Source organism: Etheostoma spectabile, chromosome 20 (assembly GCF_008692095.1).
Source record: "Etheostoma spectabile isolate EspeVRDwgs_2016 chromosome 20, UIUC_Espe_1.0, whole genome shotgun sequence".
In the NCBI taxonomy this organism is placed as follows: domain Eukaryota; kingdom Metazoa; phylum Chordata; class Actinopteri; order Perciformes; family Percidae; genus Etheostoma; species Etheostoma spectabile.
In genome coordinates, this window is record NC_045752.1 from 1,703,822 (window position 1) to 1,723,350 (window position 19,529).

At 37.5% G+C, this 19,529-nt stretch overlaps 3 protein-coding genes across 6 annotated transcripts in view; 1 reads left to right on the forward strand and 2 right to left on the reverse strand.

The window, feature by feature from the left end:
* Nucleotides 1-18: 18 nt before the first annotated feature.
* zbtb24 (zinc finger and BTB domain containing 24) lies at nucleotides 19-13,614 on the reverse strand. Its single transcript, XM_032500915.1, is given in 10 exon segments — nucleotides 19-888; nucleotides 891-1,077; nucleotides 1,079-1,309; nucleotides 1,311-1,352; nucleotides 9,253-9,334; nucleotides 9,428-9,510; nucleotides 9,578-9,677; nucleotides 10,873-11,040; nucleotides 11,481-12,334; nucleotides 13,423-13,614. Coding segments are annotated over 9 exon segments (2,085 nt in total). The 5' UTR covers nucleotides 12,307-12,334; nucleotides 13,423-13,614; the 3' UTR covers nucleotides 19-522.
* On the forward strand, nucleotides 13,463-18,447 carry ddo (D-aspartate oxidase). 2 transcript variants are annotated; one of them, XM_032500876.1, is made up of 5 exons: nucleotides 13,463-13,543; nucleotides 16,221-16,415; nucleotides 16,634-16,742; nucleotides 16,840-17,016; nucleotides 17,172-18,360. In XM_032500876.1, exons 2-5 carry the CDS (start codon nucleotides 16,244-16,246, stop codon nucleotides 17,728-17,730), a joined length of 1,017 nt encoding a protein of 338 aa, XP_032356767.1. In that variant the 5' UTR covers nucleotides 13,463-13,543; nucleotides 16,221-16,243; the 3' UTR covers nucleotides 17,731-18,360. The 2 variants fall into 2 exon arrangements, with proteins under 2 accessions (XP_032356767.1, XP_032356768.1); XM_032500877.1 differs by lacking the exon at nucleotides 16,634-16,742 and having other exon boundaries at nucleotides 13,501-13,543; nucleotides 17,172-18,447.
* Nucleotides 17,939-19,529, reverse strand: part of sash1b (SAM and SH3 domain containing 1b) — a 53,021-nt gene continuing 51,430 nt past the window's right edge. For all 3 annotated transcript variants that reach the window (XM_032500813.1, XM_032500814.1, XM_032500815.1), the window contains one exon: nucleotides 17,939-19,315. In XM_032500813.1, coding sequence (XP_032356704.1) covers nucleotides 18,519-19,315 — 797 coding nt within the window. In that variant the 3' untranslated portion in view covers nucleotides 17,939-18,518. The remainder of the gene's footprint in view (nucleotides 19,316-19,529) is intronic.

Consider the following 19,529-nt stretch of genomic DNA (forward strand, 5'->3'; position numbering starts at 1 on the left):
TGTCAACTAAAAAGTCTTAGTAAAACACTGTATTGTGTCCATGAATTTGATCAAGAAATACTGACATTTTTTCTTCTACAAATGGTTTGAAATTAATTTTGCTGCAAACCATTTTCCTAAACCTTGTTTTGGGCCCCTTTTAGTTTAAATTAATGCATTTACCCAACCTTTGGGTTTTTCATGTCCAGTACAGCGAAAAAAAATAACAATTTAAATGGCGGAAACATGCAGAATTTAAAATCAATTGGGTTAAATTTTTTACTTCCCCTTGGATGTGGCCATGGGGGAAAAAAAAAAGTAAGTATTTCTTGTATTGGGGACTGGTAAGTGAGAGCTGTGTTGAGGCCATCCCAGCCTGCTGTTTTTTGGTATGCCAAGTACAGCAAAAACTAATTATGGTATGCTTTGGGAAATGGTTGACAGAACATGTTTCATATTTCAAGTAAAACTTGATTCTATAAATTTGGTTAGCTATTAATGTTTACCGTAGCAGCATTATCATTTGGCAGCTCTGGCGCACCCTCAGCTCTCCTGCGGCAGCCCGGTGGTGTACAGGTAGGAGACGGTCCCTGCCTGGATCTGGAATGTCTGTCCCTGGATGTGGTGGCTGGACATCTGCTCGCTGGTCTGGCTGATGGAGATGGGCTGGCTGCTCTCGCTGCTGATGTGAATGGCCTGGCTGTGTGTGTGCTCCCTGCCCACAGCGGGCTGCTGGACGGGCTGGTGCATCACCTGCAGCTGCTGGCCCGCCCGTTGTGCTATCTGAAGGGTGTGCGGGGCACTGTGCTGGGCCCGTAGCTGCTCCATCGCCTCTTTACTGAGCGTGAGGACGTGCATCTGCTCCGGCTGGTGGCTCATCTGGCCCTGCAGCAAACTGAAAAGTCTGAACCCGAGGGGTCCCGGTCCACCCAGCCCGGGCCCCGAAACCACCCCCAAAAAACCACGTTCTGCTCGTTTCCGACGACTGGTAGAGGGGAGTCGGGGTTGCGATTTCCCCCCGCCCCCCCCCGGGTGGGGGTGTGATGCATCCTTTTCTCCCCCGGCCAAAAAATTATGTTGTCCCTTTCCCCTCCCACCCTGGATCTCCGTTAAAGGGGTGGGGGGCAGCTGGTACGCTGCAGCGCGGGGTTGTCCCCCTCCCCCGTGGCTCTTTGGCGCAGAGAATCTAATAGCTTTGTTGTAGCGCTCTCCCCTTGTTGTAATTTGGGTGTGTGTGTTCAATTGCCCGGCGGTAAACCAGGCCACAGAAAGACACTGAAGGGTTTTTTTCCCCCTGATGGGGGGAACTTTCCGCCGTCTCGCACTGGGTCTGAAAGGTTTTTGTTGCGATCTGCGTTGTTGGCTTCTCCCCTCTAAAAAAATACTTTTAAAAATTTTAAAAAAAAAAAGGGGCTTTTTTATATTGACAAGGATCACATAAGTGTTTTATAAAGGGCTTTGCTCTTTTTGATTTTTTTCAACATACATATTGGTTTTTTTTTTTTTTAAATTACACTTTTTTTTTTTTTTTTTTTTCCCAGAGGGGGAAAATATTCTCACACACCTAAGAACAGAGCTGCCCCCCAAGGAGACACTCGGGAACCCCGCGTGGAGGAAGAAGACAGCACCGTTTCTCATCTGCATTTTTCTCTCAAAAAAAGTTTTACATATATAATGGGTATGTCATTGAGCACTTGGGGAAAAAAAAAAAAAAAAAACAATTGTATCTTTAAATTTGATATGTACTATCCCTTACACTATGTTTTTTTTAACACTTTTTTTTTACTATTGGGTTTTTTTTTTTGCCCTTTTTTTTGACTCTAATTGAACTAAACCTTTGTTGACATTTTGGAAAAAACCATTCAATAAAGGATTAAACCATACTAGTCCCGTCAAAAAAAAACAAAAAAAAAAAAAAAAAACATAGTATATATTCGAAAAAAAAAAAATACTATAAAAATCCGTTTTTTTTTTCTAGTATAGTTTTCGAAAAAAATCATTGAAAAAAAGTTCTAAAACTGCCCAGCTTGTCGAAAATAGTGATAAAAAAAGGGATGTAGAAAAAAAAAAAAGGCATTTTATAGAGGGGCTAAAAAACGGCATAGTATTCGGAAAAGTCAAAAAAAATGTAAGCATGTGAAAAAAAATAGTCAGAAAGTTTAAAAAAATGATAAAAAAAAAGGCAAGAAAGTACTCTAAAAATAAAAAAAAACTTTTTACTGTAGTCAAAAAAAGTATTAAAAAACCTATTATAGTATGTCGAAAAAATTAAAAAGCCATAGTAAGTATGTCGAAAAATGAAAGTTAAGTTTTGAAAAAAATCATAAAAAAAGCATAGAAAGATGGTTTTTAACCATGTTTATATTCAAAAAATGTAATAGTTTTGTTGTTTAAAAAATGATAAAAAAACTAGTAGCTGTCATAAAAAGCCATAATTTCAAAAAAAGTGAAATAAACTTATGTCGGGAAAAAAATGTAAAAAACATATTTTTTTTAAAGGGCGGAAAAATAAACCTGTTGTAGTCGAAAAAAGTGATAAAAAAACCCAAATATGGTTTCGGAAAAATGAAAAACCATAGATATTGTCGGAAAAGCAAAAAAAATTAGAAAAGCATGTCTAAAGCCAGTAAGGTAGTATGAAAAAGTGGGGAAAAAACATAAAAATTCAAATAAAAGATAAACAAGGCCCTAAATTTGTATGTCTAAAAATGGCATAGTTTGGGATGTCGGAAAAATGAAAAAGCTAGTAATAAAGTTTGGAAAGTTGGGATAAAAAGGTTTTAAAAAAGGCATAGCAGTGTTTTTTTACAAAGTTATGAAAAGCCATTAGAGGGAAATTTTAAAAAAAAAAAAAAAAGTATTTTTTTGTTGAAAAAAAAAACCTATAAGTATTTTAAAAAGTCTAAAAAAGCCCTTTTGTAGTCCCAAAAAGTATAAAAAGGGTATAGTAAAAGGGGCAAAAAAGTCATTAAAAAAGCCATACTATGTTAAACAAAGTCCAAAAAAGGCATAGTATGTCGAAAGTCTATAAAAGCCTTAGTATAGTATGTCGAAAAAAAAGAGAAAAAAAGCCATAGTCCAGTATGTTGAAAAAGAGAAAAAAGCCATAGTATAGTATGTGTGGAAAAAAAGTGACAATAAGCCATAGCATGGTATGTATGAAAAAGTCATAAAAAAAGCCATAGTATAGTATGTCGAAAAAAATTTATAATAAGACATAATATGGTATGTTGGAAAAAGTGATAAAAAAGACATAGTATAGTATGTCAAAAAAAGACATACTATAGTATGTTGAAAAAAGTGATAAAAATATAGTATGTCGGAAAAAAGCCATAGTATTATAGGTCTAAAAATGTCATGATATAGTATGTCTAAAAAAGTGATAAAAAGCCATAGTATAGTATGTCGGAAAAAGTGATAAAAAGCCATAGTATGGTATGTCGAAAAAAGTGATAAAAAGCCATAGTACAGTACGTCGTAAAAAATGTATAGAATAGCATGTCATAATAAGCCATAGTATAGTATGTCAAAAAAGTCATTAAAAAAGCCATACTATGTTAAAAAAAGAGAAAAAAGCCATAGTCCAGTATGTTGAAAAAAGAGAAAAAAGCCATAGTATAGTATGTGGAAAAAAAAGTGACAATAAGCCATAGCATGGTATGTATGAAAAAGTGATAAAAAAAGCCATAGTATATAGTATGTTGAAAAGAATTTATAATAAGCCATAATATGGTATGTTGGAAAAAGTGATAAAAAAGCCATAGTATAGTATGTCAAAAAAAGACATACTATAGTATGTTGAAAAAAGTGATAAAAATATAGTATGTCGGAAAAAAGCCATAGTATAGGATGTCAAAAAAGTGATAAGCCATGATAAGGTATGTTGGAAAAAGTGATAAAAGCCATAGCATGTCAAAAAGTGATTAAAAAAGGCATAATATATATACATAAATATTTATTGTGTTGAAAAAAAGTGTTAAAAAGCTATGTATACGCGTGTCTAAAAATGCCATTGTATAGTATGTCGGAAAACGTGAGATAAAAAAAGCCATAGTATGTTGATCAAAGTCATGGTATGGTATGCAGAAAAGTCGGGGTAGAGGATAGTTCGTGGCACATAAGACAAAAGCTGGTCATAGAACTCAGTGGTTCTGGGTTCAAACCTCACAAGGGATGTTGAATTTTAAGGTCCAACGGTGAAAATGAAGATGTCAAATATGCCAGTAGAGCAGTTGGGATAGTGGGTAGTTCTTGGCACATAAGGTGAAAGAAAAACTGCAAAAGTTCGCACAAAAACAAAACAAAAATCCATGCATGATGTACATTTATTTACGTTTGATTGCTATCTTGCCAATGATCTCACGTGGGCCGGATGTGGCTCAGGGTAAAGTATGTCGAAAGAATTAATGAAAACCATAGAATAGTATGTTAAAAAAAGTGATAAAAAGCCATTTTATGGGATATTGAAAAATAATTAAAAAAGCCATAGTATGTTGAATAAAGTGATAAAAAGGCAAAGTATATATATATATATATATACACTATGTTGTAAAAAGCTAGAGTATTGTACGTTTAAAAAAAAGGATAAAAAGCCACATTATGGGATGTCAAAAAGTGTTAAAAGGCATACTCCCCCTTTTTATTTGATTTTTTTAGACATACTGTACTTGGTTTTTTTTTAAAATCACTTTTTCCAACAACCAATTAGGGTTATTTCACTTTTTCTGACAACAAATGGTTTTTTTCGCTACTATACAGGCTTTTTTTTCATTTTTTTTTGACGTTTTTATACTAGGGGGGGGTTTTTTGGGAAATCTATACTTGGTTTTTAAACATTTTTTAAAACATTCAATCTATAATCTATCTTTTTTTTCGACTACTTACTAACTTTTTAATGTTTTGACAACATCTAGGCTTTTTCATTTTTCAAAAACATAGCAGGGTTTTTTAATCACTTTTATAGAAAACTCACTAGGGGCATTTTTTTTTACATCTATCTTTTTTTTTTTAATAAAAAAAAAAAAAAAAAAAAAAAAAAAAAAAAAATTACTAGGCTTTTTACATTTTTTTTAAACTATTTCTATGCTTTTTAAAATTTTTAAAAAGCCATATAGTCTATACTTGACTCTATGTATAGGTCATATTCCTTCTTTTCCCCCCACTTATACTTTTCGTTATATTTTTATAAACCAAGTTTTATCCCTTTTTTCAACCCCAACTCCTTTTTAGAACTTTTTGAATACTATATTTGGCTTTTCATTTTTTTTGACATACTATACTTGTTTTTATCATTTTTTTGTGTTTTTTTTCATGTTTTTTTGACACCCAAATTTTTTTTTTAACCCTTTTATTTACATCAAAATGTGGCTTTTTATCACTTTTTTCAACATACATCTTTGTACATTTTTAAACATACTATACTCTGGTTTTTTCAAATACAAAACTTTTTAATCTTTTTTTCAACCTGTTTTTGGCTTTTTTTTCACTTTTCCTCTATTTTAATTTTTTTTTAAAAATCTATACTACCTTTTTTATCTTTTTTTAGACCTACTTACATCCCTTTTTATAATTTTTAGACCTATTTACTATGGCTTTTTTCACATGCAAACTATCCTTTTTTTTTTTAAAAATCATTTTTTCCTGCATACAAACAACGTTTTTTATGACTTTAACATAGTATATTTGCCCTTTTAGAGCATTATTAGCTTTTTTTAAAACCCTTTTTTTAAACATACTGTCATGGCTTTTTTTTACATACACTATACTAAGGCTTTTTTTTCTGTTTTTGCCTTCTTACTAATTTTTTTTCTCATTTTTTCCAACATACTATTTTTGGCGTTTTTGACCTTCATACTAGTCTTTTTTATGCCTTCCTGGACCCAAAAGGCTTTTTAAATTTCTTTGTTATACATATTTTACTATGGTTTTTCATGCCTTTTTTTAACCCACTATACTATGCCTTTTATTCACTTTTTTTCAACATAGTATACTATGCCGTTTTTAGACCTATCACACCATGCCATTCTTTCAACATACTATACTATGCCTTTTTTGTGACCTTTTTTGACATCCTATATTATGCCATTTTTAGACCTATTATACTTGCCTTTTTTCCGACATACTATACTATGCCTTTTATCACTTTTTTAGACATACTAAACGATGGCTTTTTTATGACTTTAGACATACTATACTATGGCTTTTTTTAAATCACTTTTTCCAACATACTATACTATGGCGTTTGACTTTTTATACTATAGCTTTTTTATGCCTTCTTAGAAATACTATACTATGGCTTTTTATCAATTTTTTTACATACTATAATTGGGGAGTTTTATGACTTTCTGTACATGCTTTTATGCCTTTTAATACTATCTATGGTTTTCGACTATATATTTGCATTTAGACTTTCGACCTTATATTTTCGATATGTACTATGGCTTTTTTATCACTGTTTTAGACATACTACACTATGCCTTTTTTTGTCATTTTTTCCAACATACTATACTATGGCTTTTTTAAATCACTTTTCCCAACATACTCCACTATGACTTTTATCAACATAGTATACTATGCCATTTTTAGAGCTACTATACTATGGCTTTTTAGACATACTATTCTTTGGCTTTTTTTTTTTTTTAAATCACTTTTTCAACATAGAATGCCTTTTTATCACTTTTTTGACATACTATACTTAGGCTTTTTTTGATCACTTTTTTTTGACATACTATGACTTTTTTTCAACATACTGTATTTTGCCTTTTTAATCACTTTTTTCAACATACTGTACTATGGCTTCTTTATCACTTTTCCTGACATGCTATGCGATGACTTTTTTTTCCACATGCTATTCTATGCCTTTTAATCACTTTTTTTGACATGCTATACTATGCCTTTTTATTAATTTTTTAGACCTACTACATTGTGGCTTTTTTTAATCATTTTTTTTCCGACATACTATACCATGGTTTATTATCACTTTTTTTGACATACTATACTATGCCTTTTTTAATCACTTTTTTCAACATCCCATAATATGACTTTTTAAAATCCCTTTTTCGACATTCTACACATGAGGTCAATGGGAATAGTAAGAAGGTAGCAATCAAACGTAAATAAGTGTACATTACGCATGGAATACAACGGCAGTGCTTATATACAATACATTCTATATTCTAAGGATTATGAGCCTTATTCACTTGTTTAAACACACTGGTATTATTCTGAAGACAACTGTACATACATACATTCTTTTAATTAGAACCATTTCATTTCACCTTCATCTTCTTACACATTTTAACCAACAGTTCAATGTAGCGACTGCTTTTTACATTATTGGTATTATTCAACATTTCAATAAAAATTATACTTTTTAAAAGCATTCCCACTTTTCTTACATCTTCACCTTCTTGTTATGCAATTATGCACAAAATCCAGTTAAGCTTTAACAATTTAGCTTCTCCTCAGCATTCAGAAACATTTTCTGCAGGAAATGCATTTTCTAGTTAAAAAAAAAAAAACTGGCTCAAATTTTGTTGATTGAATGTTCATCTTTGATTAGTAGCACTGTGAATCAATTAAAGCTGTTAAATGATAAACAATATTTACTAAATACATAAAATATACAGTGCCTTGCGAAAGTATTCGGCGCCCTTGAACTTTTCAACCTTTTGACACATTTCAGGCTTCAAACATAAAGATATAACATTTTTATTTTTTGAGAAGAATCACCAACAAGTGGGACACAATTGTGAAGTGGAATGAAATCTATTGGATATTTTAAACTTTTTTAGCAAATAAAAAACTGAAAAGTGGTGCGTGCAAAATGATTGGGCCCCCTTGCGTTAATACTTTGTAGAGCCACCTTTTGCTGTGATTCCAGCTGCAAGTTGCTTGGGGTATGTCTCTATCAGTTCTGCACATCGAGAGACTGAAATTCTTGCCCATTCTTCCTGCAAAACAGCTGGAGCTCAGTGAGGTTGGATGGAGAGCGTTTGTGAACAGCAGTTTTCAGTTCTTTCCACAGATTCTCGGTTGGATTCAGGTCTGGACTTTGACTTGGCCATTCTAACACCTGGATACGTTTATTTGTGAACCATTCCTTTGTAGATTTTGCTGTATGTTTGGGATCATTGTCTTGTTGGAAGATAAATCTCCGTCCCAGTTTCAGGTCTTTTGCAGACTCCAACAGGTTTTCATCCAGAATGGTCCTGTATTTGGCTGCATCCATCTTCCCCTCAATTTGAACCATCTTCCCTGTCCCTGCTGAAGAAAAGCAGGCCCAAACCATGATGCTGCCACCACCATGTTTGACAGTGGGGATGGTGTGTTGAGGGTGATGAGCTGTGTTGCTTTTACGCCAAACATATCGTTTCGCATTGTGCCAAAAGTTTGATTTTGGTTTCATCTGACCAGAGCACCTTCTTCCACATGTTTGTGTGTTCTCCAGGTGGCTTGTGGCAAACTTTAGACGAGACTTTTTATGGATATCTTTGAGAAATGGCTTTCTTCTTGCCACTCTTCCATGAAGGCCAGATTTGTGCAGTGTACGACTGATTGTTGTCCTATGGACAGACTCTCCCACCTCAGCTGTAGTTCTCTGCAGTTCATCCAGAGTGATCATGGGCCTCTTGGCTGCATCTCTGATCAGTCTTCTCCTTGTCTGAGCTGAAAGTTTACAGGGACGGCCAGGTCTTTGGGAGATTTGCAGTGGGCTGATACTCCTTCCATTTCTAAATGATCGCTTGCACAGTGCTCCTTGGGATGTTTACAGCTTGGGAAATCTTTTTGTATCCAAATCCGGCTTTAAACTTCTCCACAACAGTATTACGGACCTGCCTGGTGTGTTCCTTGGTCTTCATGATGCTCTCTGCGCTTTCAACAGAACCCTGAGACTATCACAGAGGAGGTGCATTTATACAGAGACTTGATCACACACAGGTGGATTCTATTTAGCACCATCAGTCATTTAGGACAACATTGGATCATTCAGAGATCCTCGCTGAACTTCTGGACTGAGTTTGCTGCACTGAAAGTAAAGGGGCCGAATCATTTTGCACGCACCACTTTTCAGTTTTTTATTTGCTAAAAAAAGTTTAAAATATCCAATAGATTTTGTTCCACTTCACAATTGTGTCCCACTTGTTGGTGATTCTTCACAAAAAATAAAATTTGTATATCTTTATAAAGCTTTATGTTTGAAGCCTGAAATGTGTCAAAAGGTTGAAAAGTTCAAGGGGGCCGAATACTTTCGCAAGGCACTGTATTTCTCACCTGTGAATTCTGATATGAGTCTGCAGAGTGCTTTTGGCTGAAAAACACTTTCCACAAATCTCACAAGTAAAAGGCTTCTCCCCTGTAAGAGTAATATACATGTCACTAAGTGCTTCCACTTTTACAGATATCAGTTTCACAGCATTATTACTTTTATTAGCTTGTCTGACTTTACCTGTATGAGTTCTCAGGTGCTTTTTCAGCTGAGCTGTGTCCATAAACTTGTGATGACACTTAGCACATTCTGGCAAGATTTGCCTATAAATTAAAGACCAGAATAAAGAATCCATTATTTAGGCTTCAGAGGGTCTATGTTAGAAGTAACCTGCTGCGGTTCTCACCTGTATGAACTCTGTAATGGCTTCGAAGTTGCCTCTTCTGAGTGAACGTCTTTCCACATTTATCACAGCTGAAGGATTTGTCTTCTAAGGATGCAGGTTAAAAGAAATTATTTATTGTAGTGCAGTAGAGAACAAGACATTGATAGATCATAGAGATGATTAACGGGAATACATTTTAAAAAGTCATCACTGTTAATTGGTTGTCTGAAAAATCTGTTTTAATTGTCAATCTTATTAAATGGGCTGTTGTAATATGAGCTTATCTGTGTGCTTATTGGTTTTTTTCAAATACAGTCCCTTGTAAACTAACTTAAAACAGTTTACATTTAATATTTATGCACATTTATGATGGATGCATTAAAGGGTGAGAAAATAGCAATCATCAGAAAATATTATACACAGGGTGTAAATATGGGTGGGCCAAATTACCAATGCAGCAATATATACTTGTCCTTTATGCGATAATCGATATGCTGGTGCCAAATATCAATTTTTAATTAATAAAAGCTCTACATACATTTCCCTGCCCCTATGCCATACTTTGTATGGCAGTTTGATGCCAAACTGTACTGTGACTTCTATTATTCTATGACTTTTTTATGGAAATAAAAGAGAAAGTATTCAAATCAACTTGGAGCGCAACACATGAATGAGGGAAACTTGAGCAGACTTATTACAGATTAGTACAGCGCTTGTTCAAACTATGACTGGAACAGGCCATATTTGGAACATTGCTTCGGAACGTTGCTTGCCCCTCCCGCTGTACACAGTGTGTCAACAGTCTGTCAACAGCGTGATGCGCCTGCAGTTTGACGTCCTTTTTTTCCTTCAACCTTTGTTATTTGGCCGTTTAGTTTTTATATACAATATGCAATGTCCAAACTGCTCCCAAATCCAAACCCAAAGTTCACTGGGTATCCCAGAGCAGTCAGTCAGTCAAGTGTCTCTCTCACACACACACACACACACACACAGTTAATTTACAGACTGAAAAACCTGTGCAGTTTTCTAACAGTTTGGACTTGCAGTGATTTAAGAGAGAAATCCTTCACTTAACCTTGTCAAGAGCATTTGGTATTCATTGTTAGACTGATATTGTGATGTATCATTATAGGATTGTCTAGTAATATATTGATTATTGCAGCATTGCTGTATCATGATATTATCGGTATCGTGAGCCATGTACTGTTTATCCTGAGGAACACTGTGATTCCCACCCCTAGGTGTGACCAAGTATACCAATTGAGGAACTAACATGATTAACTTTGTCAGACTCTACCTTTATGGAGGTTCATGTGCTCTTGTAGGGAGTGTTTGGTGGAGAGTGCTTTGGAGCAGACGGTGCAGACATATGGCTTTTCTCCAGTGTGCGTGTGCTGGTGAACCAGCAAAGTATGCTTCTGGGTAAAACCCTTTCCACAAACCAGGCACTGAAAAGGCTTCTCTCCTTGGGGAAAAAAAAACACCAATTAAATACAGTGAAGTGTTTTGGTGTATATACAGGTAGTAAGTGTTTTATCACCTGTATGTACCGGTACTATACTAGGAATTTTATTTTTTAGTGCATACTATATTATAAAATGTTTTAGGACATTTTGTGACATAGTGTGCCTTTCTAAAATTGTACTATGACATGTTAATATGATTAATTACTTTTTTATAGCATTTTGATGGCAAACTGTACTGTGACTTTTTTGCTTTGTGACGTACTATGACTTTTTATGCCATACTATGACTTCTTAAATGACATTATACTATGACTTCTTTAAGAAAACGAAAGGGAAAGTAGTAAACGTTCTGGGGATGATTCAAATATAATAATGAATTCATGTCACGTTGAGAGGCCACACAAAATGTATCTGACTCACAACTCACAAGGCAGATTACCTGTATGAGTCCTCTGGTGAATCTTTAAAAAGAGGTGATTTTTGAACACTTTGCCACAGTCTTCGCAGCGGGCCTCAGTGTTTGGGTATTTCCTTTTCCTGCCTTTTTTCCCAGGCTCTTTGCTTACTGCTGTGTCACTGACCACCTTGTAGCTCTTGTATTTCACAGGTGGCCTGATTTTGCGTTTGCTCTGCCGGCTCTGGTGGTCTTCTGGCTTGTAATCTGCATCGTCTTTAGCTTGTGACTCAGTTACTGTAGAATCACAGTCCATATCTCCAACCAGTACCTCCTCTGAGCTTTCACATGGTGCCCTTGTCCCCTCCAGCTCTGTTACAAGTTCTATTTTCTTTGGCCGCCCTCTTTTGCGTTTCGGCTGATCTGGTACCAGGGTTACGTCAGCCTTTACCTCCTTGCCTCTAACCACTGCAGCAGAGTGTGTGATTTCATTGAGCACCTTGACAAGATCGTTTACCTCCATAATGTGAGCCATGGCCAGAAGCTGCTCAGTGGCGCTCTCCTCCACAGACACCTGGGCGCTGTAGATGAACTCCAGCACTGCTGCAAACATCGCAGCTGCCATGCCATCCAGCCGGTAGGTCGACTGACTGATCTGATCTTCTGCCATGAACATGAGGGAAAAGTACTCGCTGCTTGCTGCCAGCAGGGCTTTGTGCGCCTTAAAGTGCACGTTTTCCACAACAAGAGTGATGTCGCACAGAAGGTCTCTTTTCCTGAGCTTGTCGAATTTGCTCAGGATGCTCTGCTTATGTGAATCTGAATGGAGGGCCATGAGTGATGAGGTCCCAGCTGTTACTTTCTGAGACATCTTCCCCTCAAATCAATCCTTTCTGTTCCTGCAGGCAATGAAAAGCAACTCTCAGTTAAAACAGGTTTACAGTGCATAAGACAGAGGAAGAAAAATACATTACTTTTACTTCTACTAAATCAATGCATTGCCATTTTAAAAAAATTATGTGAAAACAAAGCAAATAATCTTGTTTAAGGGGTGGAACGAATAATTATTGCTGTAGTTTATTTAGTGCTGCAATGCTTGGTAGATCAATGGAAAATGAATCAACAATTTTGATAATCAATTTACCATTTTAAGTGAATTTAAAAAAGAAAATGGCATCCTTTTCTGTTTTGTATCATTATGAAGTAATTATCTTTGGGGTTTAAACTGTTGGTTGGAATATAATAAGATAGAAAAGTATGGACATTTCTCACAATTACTTGTCTTACCTGGTGGGTAACAGATGAATTGAAAATGAAGACTGTAGTCTATCAAGTTAAGATTCCATTAATAAGCCAAAGAGCTTATCAAATTGCTTATCTGTACAGCTTAAACCCAAATAAAAAATAAAAACTTAAGAAAAAGAATGGTCACATTTTTTGAAAAGCTGGAAACAGTGTTTGGCATTTTCCCCCTCATACAAATGACAAACGACTGATTAGTCAATACTGTCTACGAGCGGATTGATAATTGGTTTCAGCTTGTGACCATACACTATTGTAATCTACATGACTATAGTCTATAGCTACAACTTAGTGTATTTTGTACCTTCCGTTACCACATCCATACAGTTTACTTGCTAGTGTTTGTTCTCGAAAACCCACTCCACACTTCTTACAGACCAACGCTCCAGTGATGTGAACAACTTGAAGGGGTTGAAGGGGGGGGGGGACACCATGGGGTTAGCACGCTGTGGAGGAAGGTTCTGGTAATGCGAGACTACAAGCAGGCTAACTCGCTTGGTCTCAAACAATGCATCCGGTTGCTAGCCAGAAGAAGGCCAAAGTTAGCAGAAATAGCAAAGTGTGCGTCTAAAATAAGGTTTTACTCCAACTACCTTTCAGTAACGTTTCTGTTTGCGGCAGGACCCTACAGCATATCCGCACATACCGCGGTGTAATTCAAAATAGTGAGCTTTTAGGACCTTACCTTCTACTGTCGTTGGACGGACGGCGTGAATGCGAGTTGCATATCGCGAGAGGTGTGATTCTGACGGGACTTACGCAGGCTGTGGACCAACCGTGCTCCTTCTCTGTAAACTGACTGAATGGTATGCCGTTTTTACAATCACCTTTTACGTTTTTGGAGATTCATTTAAAACCATAGACCATTAATATTTCTATATACAGTCTATGTTTAAAACACCAAATTATCTGACCAAACGGGCCATTTGTATACAGTGGACTTTGGTTCATAATCGTTGTCGCCGCTGAAGAGACTTTCTTTAGGACCTTCACGTCGTTGAAAGACAGAATAAATAAACAGTCCTCGGGAAAAGCAGGGTATTCTGGGTATTATAGGTGTTTCTACATTAACTGCATTTTTCTTTAGTATTAGACACTTTGTGTTGGAGCACAATAATTCCACTCCGGTCTCAGGGTCAGTCAATTAATAGTAGAGCTGGGTTACAACACAATGTACCACAACATCTTATAAAACAGCAGGATGGCAAAACAACAAACTTAATGCATGACCAACATGTCTTCATTTAATGACAAGCGTCCCAGCATTAATCATGGAGCACCACAGAATAAATCATGGAGTTTTACAGACTGGCATAGTCTATACCCCCGTCCCTCGGTACTCTAGACTGGCAAACGGAACCACGACTGAAACACTGCCATTTTGGGGAACATAGACCTGTATACTGAATCGCTAATTGTTGTTAGGGATACAGAAAGCAACAGAGGTGGTGTGGAGGTTGACCTTCTTTTTCTTACCTCCCTGCTCTCAGACAAGTTACTCAAAGTGCAGATGGATTGGGAGGGGGTCTAGTATCGGGGGCCTAAGTCTGCACTATGTTGTTTACTTTCGCCTGAATCACTGTTCTTTTCTTTTTTCTTTTTAATGAGGTGCGCAGCTCCCTGCATCACCCTCAGTAGGCTATGTAAGGTTGTTGCTTTGTTGTTATTTGTATCTATCTTCCTACGTATTGTTCCCCGTCATCATGTCCGCATGGAGTCCCTGTAGGTCATCGATCCCAGACTCGTGTATGTAATGGTTTGGTGGGATTTGGATCCCGCGCGCAGGTGATATCCTCCTTGCACTACGTCTTCCTACCTATTTTTAGCAAGTACTACGTTTTCCCAAATTCAACTATATTTTACACATCACGGGTCTTATCACACAATTTTGTCAATATTAGGATACAGGCACGTTCCACATTCAGATTTTGTACAAATCCAATACTGCAGGTTTGATATTAACAGGTTCTGAATTACCTTTCTTGTGCCCGGGCTGAATGTGGAGACGCGTCTCGTCCTATAGTTGTTCAATTAATCAAGGATGGGTCCGTGCCTTCCAAATTGTTGGAGCTAAATCCTGCTCCGGTCTCGGGGGTGAGTCAATTAATAGTCAGAATGTCAGATGTTGATGTGTGAATCCTTTTTATTACGTAGAATATATTCTAAAGACAAAATACAGCGATCAAGCTAACACAGCTCTCCCCCTAATTTGTCTGGCTCTTTTGCTCTTGCACCCCTGGTCTCATTCACTAAGGGGGGGGGGTCTCCAGGTCACAGTGATGTGATATGTTCGTGTGCGTATTCGTTATCTTTCAGTTGGAATGTGACTGAAAGTTTATGACCTTTTCAGGACCTGCGGAGCAAAGATAACATGACTTGCTGCCCTTACAGCTGGGCTGTAAAGACAAACTGCAACCAGACACAGGATGAGTCTCTACCATCGATCCTCCTTCTGACACATTTAGTAGAGCTGGGTTATAACACAATGTACCAGAACATCTCATATTATAGAACAGAAGTATTGCAAAATAACTTAATGCATGAACAACAAACTTAATGCATGACCAACATGTCTTCATTTGTTGAAATAATGCTTTTGCCTTTTAGCTTAAATGTATAATGCAAATCACACACAATCTTTAAGCACATATAACATTTTAAATTCCAACATTTGTCAGCCGCACAGTTACTAAAAACTGTTTTGAGTACGATGGAATTATGTACACAGAGTAAATGGTTGGTACAGCATGTTTTTGATTTTGTCTGTGATATTGCACTACATATATACCATTATTGCACGTTATATCCTAATATATGCAAGTTGAGTTGTAATGTTAAACATTCCACAAGAGCCACTTAAAATGTCCTTAGGCTGTCTGCACTATAACATTATTTGTAGACCTACATCATGAGTAATTCCATTTCCAAAAATCTAATGCATCGGTACCAATTCTAACTGTCCAGCAATATATAAATATTAGCTTCATCACCAGCTGCTGCATTAAAGAGTTTTACACGTGTATGCATCAATAAGAATAATTGTAATTTTAAAGGGCCATTCTGCTGCAAAATTTGTTATTTAACTATCGGTAATTCATGAGCATTAATATTTGTAACAGTGAGAAAAATAACTGAAATGCTGCCTTTATATGCTTGTGGATTATTGTTGAATACAAACTTCAACAAAATGACCCAACTGTAAATCAAAGGAAAGCTCTCTAAACTTTAAATCACACAAGAATCAAAATACTGGACCAATCTGCAGCGCTGATAGCTTCTATGGCTGTTGTGAGCTTCCCTGGCCTGGTGTACAATGCTTGTTATGTGATGCATTGTTACAATGAAGTAGGTTTGTGTGTTACTGATCTTTGGCCAGTCAGTTAAGGTAGGGGTCATAGGGCTAGTAGTTGTGGATTAACTTTCAGTCATAACAAAGGTGGTCTTGCAGCGATCAAGTAACATTTGACAATTCTCTACCTCCAGTTTAAGACTCAGGCCTGTCCAGGATGAAAAGTGTTCGAGTCGTGGTGGTGGGAGCAGGTGTGATTGGTTTCTCCACTGCAGTCTGCATCGCCGAGGCTCTTCCCTTCTGCTCCGTTACTCTGCTGGCGGAGAAGTTCAGTCCAGACACCACCAGTGATGGAGCTGCTGGGATCCTGTTTGCTGCAGAGTTTCCAGGTGTGCAACAATCTCCCTTTAAGACAATGCATTCCACGAACTGTAATGTGTCATATTTTAAAATGTTATGCAGGCAGTACATAATTTTACCAAGGTTAAATTCATTTCTAATGTAAATAATAAATTCATTGTTTATCCACATCCTTCATATGTACAGATGCAGTGAATATGAGTTTTGAATGTTGAAAATGACTGATTTGACTCTATTTCTTTATCAGATATTCCTTTGGAAAGACAAAAGCGCTGGTTCAAGTACAGCTTTGATCACCTGTTGGCCATTGCTCAATCCAAACACTCACCAGAAGCTGGAGTAATGCTGAGCTCTGGGTAGCAAATGTTATTAAAGGTCTAGAAAAATGGGCCATGTCACTATTAAAATAGATCTCTTTGCATCCAGTGATTTGTGTTTTGATTTCTTTTCCAGCTGGCAACTTTTCAGGGACATCCCAGCCGATAAGAAGCCCTTCTGGTCAGAGTTTGTGATCGGCTTTCGAGTCATGACTGACAGTGAATTAAAAAGGTTTCCAGATCACACGTTTGGCCAGGCGTTCACCACCATAAAATGTGAATGTTCCAGCTACCTGCCGTGGCTCGAGAAGAGGTTTGTCGTCCTCTGTGTTAAACTCTTATAATCATGTCAAAGGTGTTGGCTTATTAGTATTTTTACAAATCATTGCATTTCAATTTGTTTTGATTCCACTGAGATGAACGGCTGAATACAGTCTTTATAAACAACATAAACTCTGTTTTGTAAAGTTTCAGAAAAGCTGGAGGCCTAGTGGAACAGAGGAAACTCAACAGTCTTGAGGAATTAATCAACAGCTATGATATCATTATCAACTGCTCTGGTCTGGGTTCCAAAACACTGGTGGGTGACAACAAGGTGTACCCGGTCAGAGGCCAGGTCCTCAAGGTGGAGGCCCCCTGGCTGAAGCACTTCATCAGAGATGGAGACGGAAAGACCTACATCTACCCAGGCATACACAGTGTCACTGTGGGCGGCACCAGGCAGGAGGGGGACTGGCGACTACAAGCGGACGAAGGCGACACAAAAGGCATCCTGGAGCGCTGCAGCAGGCTGGAGCCGTCCATCAGCAAAGCTAAAGTTCTCAGCAAGTGGGTGGGTCTGAGGCCTAGCAGGACGAACCCGAGGGTGGAGAAGGAGCTGGTGCGGCTGCAGAGTCGCATGGTGCCTGTGGTCCACAACTACGGCCACGGAGGCTGGGGAGTCACCCTCGCCTGGGGTACCGCCCTTGACGCACTGGGGCTGGTCAGGCAGTGCCTTCATGAAACACGGCTACAGGCTAATCTTTGAACTCAGTCTGCCACTAAATCCTGCTTTAACTCTGTGCCCACTAACACTCACCTTAAAATAATAACACAGGAAAAATGTATGTAAATATTATGTATTTGGATGAACAATTGTTCGAACGTATTGGTTATGAAAGCATGACATAATAAATGCTGCTTTTTAAATTACTAAAACAATTTAAAATGCCTTTGAGTGAAGAGATCTGCTGTCATATATATATGTAAAAGAAACCTTTATTATTTAAATTAATGAACAGGAAAATACTGTGCATAGTTTACTGAGGTGAAACAAACCGCTCATGCAAACATCCAAGACAAATGCACAGTGGAATGCAATTGACCAATAAATTGCTCAACTTTCTGTCATTACTGTAAATTATACCTCTGTGCTTTAAAACTGCTGATAGTTTTCTGTTTCAACCATAGCTATTACATTATATCTAGTATTTTCAAGTGCTTCATTAATTGCTATCACTACTGTTGGATTACATGGATAAACATTTTTTTTTCTCCATCCAAATAATATACACTTAAAACAGTTTGAAAATGCGGAGTTACAGTAAATCAAGCAATGAATCATTTATTAACAAAGGCTTTGTTTGATGCAAAATAAACGGCCAGTCGATGCCACTTGGGTAATTGTTGGACTCTGTTGCAGTCTTCTCTACAAATTAGATCCGACTGGAATAATGTAGACATTTTGTTGGAAATTAGATTTTGAGAAAAAAAAACTGTAGGGTAAACTGTTCTTTTGAGTTCATGACCTTGTCAGAAAGTGGTTCCATTTTGGGATCAATCCCCTGCATCTGGAGTCTTTTCTTTGACCAGGGAACCCAGATTTACTGAGTTTATGGATGTCTTCTTGTTTCTTTGCATTTTCAGCCGACGGGCTTCAGAATTGGCTGAAACTGAATGAGCCATATTATGATCTGACGAGATGTGGTTTGTGTAGTACATGCAGGCAGTCTCTGTAGGTACAGGCCCTGGGTGGGGCTTTGGTAAGGAAGGTGTCGATAAAGGATGATTTGACCTTCCTGCTAGGACTGGGGGAGCCAGGCTGAGGTGTGTGATTTGTGTTCTTTCTGCATGTTCCGGGGCAAACACATTTGCCGTGTCTGTGTTGAAAGTGCTGCAGAGAGAATTACATGATGCGGTTGAAGATTGGGAGGATGGAAACATGACCTCACAATGGTTTTGAGGATTAGTCTTCATCTTGACGCTAGGGGTTAAATTCCAGCTTTTCGGATCGATGAGTTTACTCTCCTGCTTTTTGTAGCGGACAGTCAGGGAGAAGCTCCGCCTCAGCAGATCTGCTGCTGGGTTTCTCCTTAGCTCCATGCAGCTCCGGCTCCTAGCAATGGTTCCAGTGGGAAGATGACTTTTTGACGGGCTCATGAGAATTAAGCTGTGCTTAGGCCTTAGTGGTGGTGAGCTACATGGCAGGCATCCAGGTTTACTTTGGAGTGAAATCTTTTTAGAGCTGATGGTCAGGGTTTGGGGGAGGGCAGGGTACTCTGGGGATGGGAGGTGGCTTGACTCAAAACCGGAGGAGGACCTGCTCATGGATGAAGATGTCTTTTTGTCCCTTCCTGAAATAAACAAGTGAAGTGTGTGCAGATCATGCAGATGCTGTGACATGTATTTGACTTAAACAGAAATAAAGCAGAGCGCTTAGTGTTGGAAAAGAGTGGCCATTGTGAAAAGGATGCCCATGAAAAGAACAAAACAAAATCTAAATGTGTGCAACTAATGAATGATGAATGAAAGAAAGGAAGCAAGCAGTCAAGTCTGGTAAAGCATGGA